Here is a 17,861-nt window from a genome sequence, read left to right as displayed (position 1 = left end):
CTCCTTCAACTACTTGTACGGGCCACATTTTTGTAACCAGAAAGAGCTTATCTTTTTAATCGGAAAGCTGCATGGGGATTCTGCCATCAAGACACATAAACACAGATATGATTGTGTTGTAAATTGTATGCATTGTTAACGAATACGGATTATTTTGCTCAAAATTGTATACTAAATAGCGTTTCCCCCTTACAATGCAGCTATTTTACTTGGATCATTTTGCCCCTCCCTGTAAGAGTACGTTGGCTACTACACGCTCCATCCCTCGGCTAAATGATTGGGGTGATGCCGAAATACGGGAGACGCGGCGACGTATGGGAATGAAGCAAATATTGGAGTAACAAGAGGTAATCAGCCCATTCGTTGTGCACATTTGACAGCATTGCCCCACCTGTGTTATGGAAACAATGACAGACTGAATTTGTGTTCCTATGACTAGGTGACAAGCAGTGACAAACAGTGACTCATTCTTTAGCGTATGCCATATTTTCACTTTGTCCCTCCCTGTTTACTCTCAAATACTTGAACTTTTGCGGGAAAAACATGAAGTTTCCATCCGGACAATATTGTAGCCTTACAAATTCAATTTTATGTACTATTTCCGTTATCAAATGAATTTTGGTTAAGCCCTGAAGTCAGATTTTTGGAAAAGTTGAAGATTTTGGTTTTTTAACCTTGTAAAAAGGTCAAAACATTGTCGTTCAATTATTGTTAATTAGTTTGTAATTGAAAGTTTGTCTTTGTTTATCTAAATGGGAAAAGGTCAATTGGTAAACATGGGATCGACTGTGAAGTTTTTATCCACACCAGATGAGCATCATTTACAACAAATTCTTTGTTCATTTCAGACAAATGGAGTAATTAATTTTTATTAAATATATTTAATATGTAAGTGTGTACACATACGTTAAAGCGGACCGAAAGTTTACGATTCATAGTTGAGATTGATTAACGATTCAGTACATTACCATTTTCATTCATGATTTGAATCCCGATTTGACAACTATGTTAGGTGGAGTTTCATCCAACAATTGAGGAAAGCAACGACATTGATGACGCAATCGACGCACACCATGTCAATAACAAACAGAAACCATAGATTGATGAAGTTCGTTTGAGCAAGGTTGAGTCCGACATTGGTGAACTGAAGGAAACCATGAAGCAAGTGCTTCACAGCAATGCGGAAATAAGGGACATGTTGCTCAATTTCCGAGGGAAGGAAGTTGTTGACAATGCAAAGGTAAGCAAAAGCGATCAGTACACAAGCTTCACACAGTTCACAGAGGTTACTTGAAGATGAAATATTTCCCTTGTAACTTCCACTGGGGCCATACTGCACATGACATTAGTACAAACAATTACTTGATGACCGAAAAATGTTAACACAAACACAAACATGACATTTTCACACGGTTTAGTTGTTTGTGCAAACACAAACACTCGCTTGAGAAAAAAAAAAGGTTAGTTGCCAATGGAGGGGTTTCCGTTTGAGCGAAGCGTAGAGCGGTTGAAGTTAGGATGGGGGTTTAGTTGAGGGGAAATAGCTGAAGTGAAGAGGCCAGAGAGAGAGAGGGAGACAGTTCCATACCTCATATCTGGTTGGAGAGAACGGCTTCACTTCAGCAATGGAACCAACACAGCCTTATAGTTCCGTTGTTGTTGGAAATTGATCGTTATACTGTTCCCTATAGAGCTTCGTCAATGGAACCAACCTAGCAGGGGCTTCTCGCTGTTAATGGAAATCAAGAGTTACACTGACACAACCTTACACAGAGCACTACAACAAAATGCACCTTTGGCGACCAAAATTGGCGACTAAATTTTAGTCGCCAAAAGTTACAAAATTGGCGACCAAATTTTTTTTTAGCAGCCAAAAATATAATATTTAGCTACTAAATTTTTTTAGTCAGGATATATTGATTATTGGCGACTAAAAAAAAAATTAGTAGCTAAAAATACTAGAATTGGCGACAAAAAAATAAATTTAGTCGCCGTATATTGAGTTTTGGCTACCAAAACCATTTAGTCGCCGAATGTAACATAAAAAATTATTTTTTATTTTTAGCGACCAAAAGTTTGGTCGCCAAAAACATATTTTCAGCGACAAAAAAATAGTTTAGTCGCCGTATATTGAGTTTTGGCTACTAAAACTATTTAATCGCCAAATGTAAAATAAAAAATATTTTTAATCTTTGGTGACCAAAATTTTAGTCGCCAAAAATATATTTTCAGCGAAAAAAAAATATTTTAGTTGCTATATATTAAGTTTTGGCTACCAAAACTATTTAATCGCTGAATGTAAAATAAAAAATTAATTTTTATCTTTGGCGACCAAAAGTTTGGTAACCAAAAACATATTTTCAGCGACAAAAAAATATTTTAGTCGCCCAAAAATTAAAATATTTGGAGGGAGATATTTCAAATTTTATAGGGATTTGAAAAATTAATGGTGTAATATATATAAATATAAATATATAGTTTTGGTAATATATATAAATATATATAACACCTGCTCCTGTTCTCTGTTTATTCTCCTTCACCACACCTAACCTCACCCCACTTCACATGACCACAGACCACCGCCACCGCCACCGCCTCAAATGGCAACGGCCACTGCAGCAGATCGCCGCCGCCACCTCTTCAGATCGCCATCGCCACTGCTGCAGAGCACAGGTTCTCTCTCTCTCTCTCTCTCTCTCTCTTTGCGCGCTCGCTCTCGCTCTCTTGCTCTCTCTTTCGATCAAGCTGTGTCTCTGTCTCCTTTCCTCTATTTCCCCATTTCTGATTGTTGCTCTAGGGTTTTATAGTCTTGATTCAGTTTAATTTCGTGTTGGTTTCTAAAATGGGTTTGGTTGTTCAAATAGTTTTCTACCTTCCCTATGTGGTTTGGATATCAAACATTTAAATTGGTTTTTCAGGAAATTATAGTGAACTGTGGCTTATGTTGCATTTTTGTGCCTTTCACTTCCAGATCAGCATTTGGGAGGAAAGAAACGCCAGGTTCCTTGGTTCTGGTGTGTAGCATTTGGTAAATGTGTGTTTATGATTTGTTTATGCATAATTTGAGGATTAATACCATTTTCCATCTTTTTCTTTGTCTTTGTTTTGATTGCTTCCAGTTTCTTATTCATGCTTTACAAGCTAATGTCAGTCTGGTTTATTGATATTCTAGTGGTTCTATTTTCAATTGGTGGGGCAGAGGTCAGTCTATTCTTCATGTTACAATTTTTTTTTTATACATGCTCACTTTAAACTAATAAATATTTAGCCTCACTTATTCCTAAGAGGAAAAAAATAAAAATCTTATCATCCTAAATATTGTGGAATAAAGTTTGTTCCTCTTTTCTACAATCTGCCTCTTCTCCTGTGTATAGACTTGCATATTTATCTACCAAAATTTCTTGCCATATTTGTGTGTACATATATGTTGTTAGTAAGTTGAAACTCTCTTCTGGTTTTTTCCCCGGATGTCCCTATGTAGCTAGGACCTTACTGATTTACTGCTATGTTTGATACTTTGCATCTGCTGGAAACTGGAACAATATCTAATAAGACTGTAATTTATGTTTCTTTCTCTTCTCCTTAAGTTTCTTTGGACGCATGTAATACTACCGCCCTCAGATGTCTCCTTGTTAAATAGGACTGTCAATTGGTCTAGGCAAACCCAAAGGCCACTTGTTTGGCCCAATCTTTTCCTGGCTGAGCCTAACTTAGTTTGGAATGGGCTGAGCTTGGGCTATGCCAACTTCAGCTGGAACTTAATCACAATCTGCTCAAGAATATGACTTTAAAGTACTTTCTTATATATATATATATATATATATATATATGTAAATATTGTCTGTTTAATTAACAAAACCACGTGTTGATTGAGATTCTTGAGATTTAATATAGCTAATTTGCAAGGTTTTCAAACCTTTGGGCTTCCTGAAAAGTTGGGAAGCGTTTTGTTACTAATAATTTTGAAGAAAAATTAAACAACACAATTGAACATTGGGCTAGCCTGAAGCCTATTGCATAAAATGGGCTAAGCTCAGGCTAAGAGATGTTTTCTTATAAACTTGTCTTGAAGTGAGCAGAGACTCTTGAACATTAGAACATCAGTTTGCAACATACTTGCATGGTTAGAGGCAGTGCATGCCTCAAATACAATGAGGGTCTCCAGTTTAGGGTTCAACTCATGCACAACTCTTAATTTGAGACATGGTTCTCAGAGGTCTGAACTTGTCTTGAAGTGACCTTAGACTCATGGACACTAGAACATCAATTTATAACATGCTTGCATTCTTGAAAAAGAAATGGGTTTGTTTATCTCAAATTTTCTTCTCATTTTGAATGTTGTACCTCATAGTCTCATTGTACTTGCAGGGTTTGCAAACTTGTTTGGTGGCTTTCTTATCGAGGTATGCATGTTGTTGATTATGAACTTAGTGTAGGTTCCACTGTAAAGGGGATACGCTTTCTTGAGAAAGAAACTGAAAGCAGCTGAGCAATGGTTTATCAATGCACTTAAGAGAATATAAATGCATGAAAAAATTATGATAGAACTATTTTTTTTTTTTTTAATCTTCTAAATGCTTGTATATGTATGTCTGGCTATGTTTTGCTTAAAACTTTTATACTTGTTCCTTGTCTTTATGAAGCAAATTTCTTATGTCTCTTGAAATGGGAGTTGAAATTGGGTTAAGCATAGGTTTTTATGTATGTTTGCATGTGTAAAAGTAAGAATATTCATGAGGTCAGTGTGAATTGGCAAAAGATCAGCCTTGGTGAAATATCACAACTCCATCCAATAGGTGAACTTGCTTTGCTCTTTGTGCAACCAACCAAACCTGGCAAATCAAAATTTTATTTCATTCATGGAGGTATGGAAGAATGGCTTAAGTCATTAGTTTGCTACATGGACATAAAAGAAGATTGTAGATTAAATGATTAGTTTGAGAGGATGAGTTGACCTAAATGGTAGGCAATGGCCCTACAAATTAATTCAGCCTGATGTTAGTAACAGAGTTGTTTGATAGTGGAAATATATGTAAATAGCTTCATACTTTGCCTTTAGTTATGCATCATTCAATTGCCAAACAGATAGACTTACTGGAAAGTAAGTATGAAATTAGGTAAGAGGCTGTATTTTAAGGTACCGAGAGAACATTAATATTCTAGCTAGACAGATTGATGGTTCTGAAGCAGCTAGCTGTAAGTGATTGAAGCTTTTGTGGGTAGTATTGTTATCTTCATTTTGCCTTTTTCTTGGGACAGCCTTATAAAGAGTGCTTCTCCTTCAGAATTTTGATACAAGTACCAGATCCATTTAACAATGGACATGATGTGAACTAATGGTTGCCTCCTGTTGGGTTCTTTGGGGAACCTTAATTCATTTTGTTTATATTTGAAAGTGGAATAACCATTAAAAAGAAATAATAATAATTATTGTGGTTCATAAGCCTAGTTTCAACCATTAAAAAGAAATAATAATAATTATTTGAACTAATGGTTGTCTCCTGTTAGTTTATTTGTACACTTCTGAATTTCCTTCACCTACATTTTTTTTGTAGAATTTTCTAGTACATTAATATATCTAAATCATTAATTTTATAATTGTTATAATTTGAAACCTCAATTTTATTGAATAAGTGCTAATGATTAATTTCCTTCACCACTATGTTTACTAAAGTATTTCTTTTTATTTTTTGATAATTTTGAATGGCCAATAAAATCTTGTAACTGTTCAGCATTCCATTTGACTGCATGTGTTTGGACAATTTGTATTTCTTGATGACAACTCATTAATTGGACAATGGCAAAAAGTTCGATGATGAGGTTGTGTTGGTTTTTTATTTTATTTAAGTTTATTTTTAAAATTCATGCTGTATGTATTTATGGCCTTATTGAATTTGTTATGCAATATTTGAAGTCAGAGAATTAAATATTAGAGGCCATTAAATGAAATTTATTTGTTTGTAGTAAAACTTAATAGTCTTAAACACCTATCAAATCCTTGGGAATCTTGCTGATTAATTACTGTAGCAACAACAAATTGCACTAACATACCAAACTTGAGATTGTAACCAACCCAACAATGAAAGTTCACAGCAACAGGCAAAAAAGATACAATTCATCTTCAATGTGATATCAACACAAGCTCTTGGTGGACTTTGAATTTAGGCACCTATGCTAGGCATGCTTTTAGACTTTAATTTTTTGTTCATTGAAATTGAAACGTCAAGTGTGTTGGAAAATTTATAAAGAGGTAGTTGTGAATTGAAATAGACTCCATTTTGAATGAAAGGGTGTAACATTTCATGGTGTCTTTTTGTTTTAAAAGAAGGGTTAAACCTCCATTTGAATGAAAGCGTGCAAACCTTTCATGGTGTCTCTTTATTTTAAATGAAGGGGTATGTCCCTTCTTCATACCTTTTCGATTCAAATTGAATAGGTGCCAACAAAGCCTATATAAAGGCAGCCCCATTCCAATTTTGATTGATTCTGAAAATTCATTTTCCTTGCCTTCATTTTGCTCTCTTGCGTCCTTTATTCTTCATATTATTTTAGGAAAAATTTCAGAGAGTTATAGAACACAAGGTTCTAGTTCGTCAAACAAATTTGTTTGAAGTGCTACTACAAATTTGTGAAGATCATTGTATCCTGGGAGATAGACGCCACATAACCATAAGCACCGTAGCGGGGCGAATCTGTCTTAAGGACAGAGTGTCACACACTCGACTTGGTCTTTAAATTATTGATTCGGTTCAACAAAATAAATTCTGTAAGTTTTATTTTATTTTGTTTGAATTATTTTAAGTTATTTTATTTATACAGAAGATTGTTCTAACAATTTTAAGACAGATTCGAATTATTCTATTTACAGAATTTTTCGTTTGTTTCCATTTTTTCATTCTTCGTAAATAATTTCGGAAGAAAATTATTTTCTGTGGATTTACAAAATAATATTCTGGTTGGAAAAACAAATAGTAATTATATGCTATTTGACAGATAGTAATAATATACTGTCTCTTTTCTTTTACAACAACTAGTAGTACGATACTGGTGTCATTAACAATTCAGAATATATTTTTGTGGAATTTTTCAGAAATTAATTTTGGGTTTTAGAAATTATTTTCTGAGTTTTCATTACTTAAAATTCTGTTTTAGTATTTTAATTATTGAAGTGCTATAGAAATTAATTTTCTGTGTGGAATTAATTTGGTTGAATAAAATTTTATTTTATTTCCAAATTAATTGAAAAATAAAAGTTATTTTCTTATTTCTTTTATTTTACATAATTTAATTTCTTGTGTAGAATTAATTTGGTTAAATAAAATTTTCCAAATTAATTGAAAAATAAAAGTTATAGTTTTTATTTCTTTTATTTTACAGAATTTATAATTCTGTGTGGAATTAATTTGTTTAAATAAAATTTTATTTTATTTTCAAATTAATTGGAAAATAAAAGTTACATTCTTGTTTCTTTTATTTTTACAGAATTTAATTCTGTGAATTTGGTTTAATTTTCTGTGTAGTGAAAATTTTAACTATAAATTTGTTTTATAAATTAGAATTGATGGCTACTGAAACAAATGCCCAAACAAGTACTACTGTGGTGGCTGCAATTGCACCAACCCCCTCTCCTGTGATGACAGTACCAATAAATCATGGAGAGAAGCCAGAGAAGTTCTCAGGAACTGACTTTAAAAGATGGCAACAGAAAATGTTGTTCTATCTTACAACTCTGAACCTGGCTCGTTTTCTCCGTGAAGATGCTCCTATCCTGAAAGAGGATGAAACCGACTGGCAAGTGGTTGATGCTTGGAAACATGCCGATTTTCTTTGCCGGAACTACGTCTTGAACGGACTTGACAACACATTATACAACGTCTATAGTCCAATCAAGACAGCAAAGGAACTTTGGAAATTGTTGGAGAAAAAGTACAAAACGGAAGATGCCGGCTCAAAGAAATTTGTGATTGGCAGATTCTTGGATTTTGTAATGGTTGATTCAAAAATTGTGATCAGCCAAGCTCAAGATTTCCAACTCATTCTGCATGACATTCACGCAGAAGACATGTCGCTCAGTGAATCCTTCCAAGTTGCAGCCTTAATTGAAAAATTACCAAAAGGCTGGAAGGAGTTCAAGAACTACCTCAAACACAAGCGCAAAGAAATTTCTATGGACGAATTAATTGTGCGTTTAAGAATTGAGGAGGACAACCGTAATTCTAAAAAGCGGACTGGTAAGCATCCTATGGAGTCTAAGGCAAATGTGGTGGAACATGCTTCAAAAACCAAGAAACGAAAGTCTTCTGGAGAAAGTTCATCACAAGACTCTAAAGGGGGGGGATAATAAAAAGTACAAGTTTAATGGCAAATGTTACATCTGTGACAAAGAGGGACATCGGGCCAAAGATTGCCGTAGCAAAGGCAAAAGCAAAAGAAGAACAAGCAAGAAGCCTGCTCAAGCCCACATGACTGAAGTGGACAATATTTCCAATGGTATAGATGATATCAATCTTTCTGCAGTTGTTTCCGAGGCAAATCTTGTCGGAAATCCTAAAGAATGGTAGGTGGACACTGGTGCTACTCGCCATATTTGTGCCGACAAAAAGATGTTCACATCTTTTTCTATAGTGGACAATGGTGAACAACTCTTTATGGGCAACTCCTCAACTTCCAAAGTTGAAGGACAAGGAAAGATTGTACTCAAGATGACATCTGGAAAGGAACTCACTCTCAACAATGCGCTGCATGTACCGGACATTCACAAGAATTTAGTTTCTGGATCTTTGTTGAGTAAGAATGGGTTTAGGCTAGTTTTTGAAAGTGACAAGTTTGTACTTACCAAAAACGGGATGTATGTAGGAAAAAGTTACATGTCTGATGGCCTTTTCAAGTTAAATGTAATAACCGTTGTACCCTCAGTTATTAATAATACTACATCTTCTTCTTACTTGCTTGAGTCTTCAAATTTATGGCATGGTAGACTAGGACATGTTAATTATGGATCTTTGCGTAGATTAATTAATATGGAATGTTTACCTAAATTTAACATTGATTCAAATCATAAATGTGAAGTTTGCGTTGAGGCAAAATTATCTAAAACTCCTTTTCATTCAATTAAAAGAAGTACGGAACCACTTGAATTAATTCATAGTGGCATTTGTGATTTTAAATCAATTTAAACTAAAGGTGGAAAAAAGTATTTTATCACTTTTATAGATGACTATACTAGATATAGTTATGTTTATTTAATTCGAACCAAGGATGAAGCTTTGGAAACTTTCATTCAATATAAGAATGAAGTTGAAAATCAACTTAGTAAGAAAATCAAGAAACTTAGAAGTGATAGAGGTGGTGAATATGAATCACCTTTTGGTGAGTTTTGTAAAGAACATGGAATAATTCATCAAACCACCACTCCTTACTCACCTCAGCAAAATGGAATTGTTGAAAGGAAAAATAGGACTTTAAAAGAAATGATGAATGCCATGTTAATCAGTTCTGGATTACCTCAGAACTTGTGGAGGGAAGCAATACTTTCTGCTAATTATATTTTAAATAAAGTACCCCGAAAGAAAGTGAATCAAACACCTTATGAAATGTGGCATGGTAGAGTACCATCCTACAAATACTTAAAAGTGTGGGGGTGTTTGGCTAAAGTGGCTATTCCTAGTCCTAAAAAGACTAAGATAGGTCCTAAGACCATTGATTGCATTTTCATTGGTTATGCCAAGAATAGTAGTGCATATCGGTTTTTGATTCATAAATCAGAACATTCCGAAATGCATGTAAATACTATTATTGAGTCTCGGAATGCATCATTCTTTGAACATGTATTTCCAAATAAAACTGGACAAGAAACTAGTAATAATAAGAGATCTTTTGATACTATTACTAGTAATGATCAAGAACACGATCAAGAACAAGAGTTAGACCAAAATGAGGAAGAAGAACCTAGGCGTAGTAAACGTGCTAGAACCTCAAAATCTTTTGGTCCAGATTTTCTAACATTTTTGTTAGAAAATGAGCCTTTAACTTTTAAAGAGGCTATGTCCAGTCCTGAAGCTCCTTTATGGAAAGAAGCTGTCAACAGTGAAGTTGAATCCATCTTGCAAAATCACACTTGGGAATTGGTGGATTTGCCACCAGGTTGTAAACCTCTTGGGTACAAGTGGATTTTCAAAAGGAAAATGAAAGCGGATGGATCAATTGACAAATGCAAGGCAAGACTTGTGGTCAAAGGATTTAGACAAAAAGAAGGTCTAGACTATTTTGACGCATACTCACCGGTTACTAAAATAACATCCATTAGAATGCTAATTGTCATTGCATCTCTATATAATCTAGAAATTCATCAAATGGATGTTAAAACCGTTTTCTTAAATGGTGAGTTAAATGAAGAAATTTACATAGAACAACCAGAAGGGTTTTCTGTTCCAGGGAAAGAAAAGAAAGTGTATAAATTGGTTAAATCATTATATGGTTTAAAACAAGCGCCAAAGCAATGGCATGAGAAATTTGACAAGGCAATGATGTCAAATGGATTTAAAATTAATGAGTGTGACAAATGTGTTTATATTAAAAACACAGATAAAGGTTATGTCATTGTATGTCTTTATGTAGATGATATGCTCATCATTGGTAGTAATAATGACATGATTAAAACTACCAAGAAAATGTTGAATAAACATTTTGACATGAAGGACATGGGCATTGCTGATGTAATACTTGGTATGAAAATTACCAAAACATCAGAACGATATGCTTTGTCACAATCTCATTACATTGAGAAAATACTTGACAAATTCAGCAAAGATGATGATCATCTTGTAAGAACACCTGTAGATATTAATTTGTATCTTTCTAAGAATGTACAGAAAAATATTTCTCAATTAGAGTATGCCCAAGTTATTAGAAGCTTAATGTACTTGATGAACTGCACTCGCCTAGATATAGCTTATGCAGTAAGTAAATTAAGTAGATATACGAGTAATCCGGGAGTAGAACACTGGAAAGCAATTATATGGGTTCTTAGATATCTCTGATTTACTCGTAACATTGGGCTTAATTATACTAGATATCCAGCAGTACTTGAAGGATACTGTGATACAAATTGGATATCGGATACAAGAGACTCAAAGTCCACTTGTGGGTATGTCTTTACTCTTGGTGGGGCAGCTGTATCTTGGAAATCTTCCAAACAGACTTGTATTGCTAGGACTACTATGGAATCTGAATTCATTGCTTTAGACAAAGCAGGGGAAGAGGCAGAATGGCTTCGCCACTTCCTTGAAGATATTCCAATATGGCCAAAATCGGTGCCTGCTATATGCATACATTGTGATAGTCAAACAGCTATAGGTAGAGCACAGAGTCATATGTATAATGGTAAGTCACGACACATTCGTCGTCGACATAACACCGTGAGACAACTACTCTCTAATGGAATTATGTCCATAGAATATGTTAAGTCTAAAGACAACATAGCGGATCCACTAACCAAAGGGTTAGCAAGAGAGTTAGTTGAGAATTCATCGAGGGGAATGGGACTAAAGCCTATTAAATAAGAGTTACCACAACGGCAACCCAACCTAGTTGACTGGAGATCCCAAGATCTAGTTCAAAGGGACAATCGAGTTGTGAATGACTCAGAAGGATCACTGGGGAGTTTATCTCCTACCCATTTCTATGATGAAATAGTAATGTCTGCAGCATTTTAGGTTAAGTAAAACTTTTAATGATTCTTATATCTAGGTTAACCTAGTGGAGTATAGCAGGATACTCTTTATAAGAATCACCTATGTGAGTGTGAACTGGGCCGGTCCTATAAGATTTGTGAAGGGCTACAAGTCTTTAGAGCACTCATGAAAGACCAGGTTGTTCAGGGCCAAAATGAACACAATAGTGAGAACTAAATTGTGTTTGGAGATATACTGTGTGAGTTCTATTGTCTTGGTTTACACAAACGGCTGAACAGTTCAAGACATCATGTTCACTGGTTAGCTAGTAAATCCGATAGTGTCTCACAAGGGAAGGTTCAAAGCCAAAAGCTACCTATCCTTTGCAGAATATTTCCAATTTCTGTACTCTCTGTATTTACATCATGTTGTTGCATTTTCTCTCTGTCAATTTCATTCATGTGGGGGAATGTTGGAAAATTTATAAAGAGGTAGTTGTGAATTGAAATAGACTCCATTTTGAATGAAAGGGTGTAACCTTTCATGGTGTCTTTTTGTTTTAAAGGAAGGGTCAAACCTCCATTTGAATGAAAGGGTGCAAACCTTTCATGGTGTCTCTTTATTTTAAAGGAAGGGGTATGTCCCTTCTTCATACCTTTTCTATTCAAATTGAATAGGTGCCAACAAAGCTTATATAAAGGCAGCCCCATTCCAATTTTGATTGATTCCGAAAATTCATTTTCCTTGCCTTCATTTTGCTCTCTTGCGTCCTTTATTCTTCATATTATTTTAGAAAAAAATTTAGAGAGTTATAGAACACAAGGTTCTAGTTCATCAAACAAATTTGTTTGAAGTGCTACTACAAATTTGTGAAGATCATTGTATCCTGGGAGATAGACGCCACATAACCGTAAGCACCGTAGCAGGGCGAATCTGTCTTAAGGACAGAGTGTCACACACTCGACTTGGTCTTTAAATTATTGATTCGGTTCAACAAAATAAATTCTGTAAGTTTTATTTTATTTTGTTTGAATTATTTTAAGTTATTTTATTTACACAGAAGATTGTTCCAACAAAGTATTGTTACCATGATGAGCTTGGCAATTTAACCGTTGGCAATTTACATTGTTGAGACTTGGATTAGTTTTCTTATACTGCACTATTATTGTGGAACAAAATGTTTGACTAACTTGGATATTAGCTGCTTCGAGTGAAAATATTTAAATAGGAAACTTTGACAACTTAGCAACTCTTTCTTGATAGAATATTTAAAAACATTTTTAACTTTTAATTAATAGAGCATTTTAGCATTCTAGAAAGATTAGAATGACGTAATTAGTTGTAACAATAAATAAGAAATAACTAAATCCATAATTGTAACAACCCTCATACTGTTTACTGATTAAGGACTGATCGATTACCGATAATCACCGATTACTGCTAAACGGAACTGATAACTGACTAATAATCAAACTGAATGAAATACTGAACTGACTGACTGAAACTGGAAACTGAATTGACTGAGTATATGTTAGTTAATTGCATTCTATCTGTTTGATTGTCTGATTATCTGTTTATGTTTATATGTTTAAACTGCTAATTGAAGGCCTTATCGGCGGCCGAATTAGAAACCGATTGATGTTCCATGACCCTCATAATTAATGTGATTTTACGGTATATTTATCTGAAAACTGATTAGGTATGATTAAATTAGATTAAAATAAGCCAATTAAAGAGTTTGCCGTATTTACCATTTTGCCACTATCTCATATACACACACTTGAGCCTTATACTTGAATCAAACACATTTGCTCAGCCATTTTCTTGTGCTTAACCGACCAAGAGAGGGAGAGGGAGAGAAATTGAGTTCTACCTTGTGAATTGCTTGGAAATTGAAGGAATTGGAACATAGGTTGCAAATTTAACTTCCACACCTTGTAACTAAAGCTCTAGGTAAGGAATTCAACCCCTCTTTGTTGTGTTTGAGCTCATTCATGTTCGATTCTTGAGCCTCTAGTGATTCAAGTCTAGAATTGGTTCATTGTGTTGATTTGGGACTCATTTCATGCATGCATGTTTGTAATGTAGATATTTGAGTTGTTTTCATGGCAAAAGGTTACATGCATGTCCATCTTTTGGTCATACCCCATGAATTCATCATGTTCTTAAAGAAATGAGTCCATTTGAACAAGCTTTGAAGATTTAATTTGGTTTAAAACTCATACATGACATGTTTGAATGTTGTTCTTGAAAATGGGTTTGAATGTGGTTTTAATTGACTCACCTTTGGGGCTTGAATTCACAAATTGAGCTTTGAAACTTGTTATACGTTGAATTTAATGATGTTTTCCAGAATTTGGGCCCAAGAGGTCGAGTTTGGAGTGGTTGAATGCTTGGTTTGAGCTTGGAAGGCAGATCTGGAAATTCCAGATTTGGCTTCCTCGCTCGAGCGAAGGATTCCCCGCTCGAGCGAGCACCTTTGTCCAGGGCTCCGCTCGAGCGACCATCGAGCGACGATCGCGCGTAAAATTTCAGCATCCAGTATTTTTACTGTTTTGTAGACCGCTCGAGCGAAGGTTTACTCGCTCGAGCGAAGCCTTTGATTTTGGACTTACGCTCGAGCGGAGAAAGTCTCGCTCGAGCGAGGCTCCTATTTTCAGCAAACTTTGCGAAATATTTTCTAAGTGTATTTTTGCATCCTCATCCCATCCTAGGCATTCTTAGGCCTAGTTTAAGGCATCTTGATGAGGATATCATTGTAGAACACACCAAGGCAAATTAGGGATTAAGTTATGAGATTTCCCAACTGTGTAGCTTAGTGTGTTCAACCTGTGAACTGTGTAGGGTTGGCAACTGGGGAGACACGCTCTAGCATACTGTAGCCAGAACTCTGTGAGTAACAATTGTGTAAAGATATGTTCAACTGATTATCTTTCGAATACTGAACTGAACTGTTTACTGAACTGGTATTATTTACTGAATGAATGTATGTCCTTTATTTCTGAACTGTACTGTGGCATCCTTAGTACTTACTGTTTACTGTTACTGTTACTGCGACAGAATTCTCTGTCGGTTCCCTCGTGGAACCACTACTGTTTACTGACTGATGGCCATCATTACTGTTCGGTCTTTCAAGACCTACTGTTACTGTTATGCTAATGGATGTACCACATATGACTGTTTACTGTACTGAACGACTGAAATACTGATTGAATTGAACTGTTTTCACTACTGTAAGGACGTTCATTCTAAACCTCTTTACGCTTTATGTTATTCACTGGGCTTTAGCTCACTGCTCATATATATATGTAGGTGTACAGGCACCAGATCGGAGCTAGGAGCGTCAGGGTAACTCCAGTTTTGTCAAGCCAGCCTTTGTGCCTCACTCCGAGGTTCCGAGTTGCCATGCTATGGCTTGGGGGTGTCTTGTTTGTTTTTCCCCCTTCTGTACTATTTTTACTGTTCTGTACAGACCGAGTGTTACTGTACTGTTATCTAGGGTCGAGTCTCTAGTTTGAATGATTGTAAATATTGTGTATACTGTTCTGTACTGGTTATGTATAAATGTACGAAAAGCCTTTTTGCATACAGACTGTCACAGCTCAATGGACACTATTTATTTACTGTATTGGCTTCCGCCAGGCCCTGTACTCTATTTACTGTATTACTGTATCTGCAGGCCTTCGGTAATCTCGGATTACTGGCCGGTTACGGTGCTAAACCCATAGGGCCGGGTTTGGGTCGTGACAATAATCCTATATAACGTAATTAGATTGTTGGACTGTGGCTTTAAAACTAAATTTTTCGTTGGAGCTTTTATCCACTATAATGGGCCTATTAACTGCATCAAGTGGCTCAAGTTCAATTTTTTTTATCAAGCTCCCTCGATGGCACATGCAAGGTTACTTAATTATGTTAAATGTTTCATAATAATATATTCCTAACATGAGTATTTTTGTTTCTCGAAATAACTTATTTTCGTATTGTAGGTATGGGACCTTGTTACTGGAAGACTTTTACAAACTCGAGCTTTTCCACTACCAATTACTGCAATAGTTGTTGATCCAACAGAGATGAAGTTATTTTTTGGTGGTATAGATTACTAGTGGATATTTCTTTTTTGTATACGGAGGACATCATTTTTGTATGATTATCTGTTTGTATGGAATTATTATTTTGGGCTGGATTATATTTGGTTTGTATAGAATTTGATGTTACAAGACCAAATTTTTGGATGGTTGAAAGTGAAATAGAAATAGACATATGTATTGTTTTGTTTATATACAGGGTGCAGATTGCACGAAATAAATACAGGTTGTGCAGAAATTAATAATAATAAATAAATAAATAAATAAATAACACTAAATAAAGTTTTTGGTGATTAAATGTTTAGTAGCGAAAAAAACAAAATAAAACTTGTTGGCTACTAAAAATTTAGTAGCCAAAAACAAACCAAAGATTTTTTGGCGACTAAAAATTTAGTAGTAAAAAATATATGAGACTTTAGGCGACTAAATAGTTTAGTAGCTAAAAAAAAATATGAAAATTAATTTTTTTTGGCGACTAAATATTTAGTAGCTAATAATAAATGATACTTTGGGCGACTAAAAGTTTTAGTCGCTGAAAATGAAAATTAATTTTATTTGAAAACTTTTGGCGACTAAATATTCAGTCGCCAATTTATGACTTTTGGCTACTAAAAAATATTTAGTTGCCAATACCTCGTACTTTTCCCTACTAAAACATTAGTAGCCATTTATAGGACTTTTGGCGACTAAATTTTTTTTAGTCGCCAAAACCTTCCCCGACCGTTTTCCCGCGACAAATCTAGCGACCAAAATATTTAGTCGGGAAAAGGCTTCAACGACTAAAAACCTTACTTTTGGCGACTAAAATTTAGTCGCCAAAAATGTATTTTCTTGTAGTAGAGAAGAGAACAGAGAGAGATAGAGACGAAATACAGAGAGTGAGTGGGATGCAATCATGCAAATACAAGCATTAATCGGTTGCCCCGGTTTCAACTTTTTCACGATTAAACAATTCAATGGCCTTGATCAATTATTGTAATCTAACAGCTAACAATTGGGTTGCATATGGTGTGCAACCTTAAGGGGATTGCACACTTAAACAGCACCCATAACTTTATTCTCAAATCATAATTTTAAAATTTTACCAAACGCAACTAGAGTTTTTTTTTACTCTGTTCCTTTCTGGCGAAGGATTCGAAACTGCTCAGGAGAGAGAATTGCTCGCCATTCTTCCTCTGGCTTCTGAATGGAGCCGTTTGCCGCCATGGCTTCGACTATAGTACTTGAATCCAAGAACCCAGCTGCGAATTTGGGATTTAGTAAATGGGCTTGTGCTGATTTATATGCATTTTCTCGGAGAATGAACTTGGCCGTGAAATGTGGTCAGAGGAGTTCCGATTCAAAAAAGTAGTTGATCAAATTTTTACGTAGCGGAGAAAACAAATGAAATTAAAAGCCTAAAATAGAAAATTTAGAATACTTGCCAAAAATATATGATTCATTTTTAAAAGGTCCACAATGAATACAAAATGAATAAAACTCTATGCACTAATTGATATGTTATGTCTTTATAGATGATGTGATATAATTTAAAAATTTTAAATTTTTATAATTTGTATAATGGATAGGGTTCATAATTTTAAAGTTATAATATTATAATATATTTTAGTAAATTAATTGACATATCAATTGGTACATATAGCACTCCTGTACAAAATTTATTTTATATTTAGGGATTGTTTGGGAATTACCAAAATTATTATTTTTTACGAAAAAAACGTGAAATATGAATTAGGTTTGAAGTGATTTAGAATATATAAAGTAGAAGATGTCTGTAAAAAATCAAGTTAATTAAATATCGTTTACCCATTCATTCATTCACATTTGTATCTACAAAAATAAATAATAATTGTGATTTAAAATATTAAAATGAATACAAATGTGAGTGGATAAATAGGTAAACGATATCTGATTAACTTGATTTTTTGCAGGCATCCTCTTCTTGATGTATTATAAAATGTGAACGGTTAGGATTATCAAAACGGGCTCCGAAATGAGCACATTTTACCACATAGCAGCCGCTGCTGCGCAGCTTGCGCAACAGCATCCTCACCTCCAATAGAGAGGTGATATGACTTAAATAAGATGATTCTGACCTAAA

At 34.7% G+C, this 17,861-nt stretch overlaps 1 protein-coding gene across 8 annotated transcripts; it reads left to right on the top strand.

Annotated features, from left to right (window-relative positions):
* The first annotated feature begins 2,530 nt into the window (after nucleotides 1-2,530).
* On the top strand, nucleotides 2,531-15,952 carry LOC114274751 (signal peptide peptidase-like 5). Of its 8 annotated transcripts, none has more exons than XR_014332660.1 (5): nucleotides 2,531-2,673; nucleotides 2,919-3,014; nucleotides 3,120-3,201; nucleotides 4,369-4,403; nucleotides 15,662-15,952. XR_014332660.1 is itself a non-coding variant. In XM_082874232.1 (5 exons), the coding sequence occupies exons 1-5, from the start codon at nucleotides 2,601-2,603 to the stop codon at nucleotides 15,726-15,728; spliced, it is 300 nt and encodes a 99-aa protein (XP_082730358.1). In that variant the 5' UTR covers nucleotides 2,531-2,600; the 3' UTR covers nucleotides 15,729-15,952. The 8 variants fall into 8 exon arrangements, 7 of the variants coding, with proteins under 7 accessions (XP_082730358.1, XP_082730357.1, XP_082730359.1 ...); XM_082874232.1 differs by having other exon boundaries at nucleotides 2,972-3,014; XM_082874231.1 differs by lacking the exon at nucleotides 3,120-3,201 and having other exon boundaries at nucleotides 2,972-3,014.
* Nucleotides 15,953-17,861: the final 1,909 nt, after the last annotated feature.

This window comes from Camellia sinensis, chromosome 6 (genome assembly GCF_055761805.1).
Source record: "Camellia sinensis isolate YWXY chromosome 6, ASM5576180v1, whole genome shotgun sequence".
Classification (NCBI taxonomy): domain Eukaryota; kingdom Viridiplantae; phylum Streptophyta; class Magnoliopsida; order Ericales; family Theaceae; genus Camellia; species Camellia sinensis.
The sequence above is the reverse complement of the archived record's forward strand: the minus strand, read 5'-3'. Positions and strand labels throughout refer to the sequence as shown.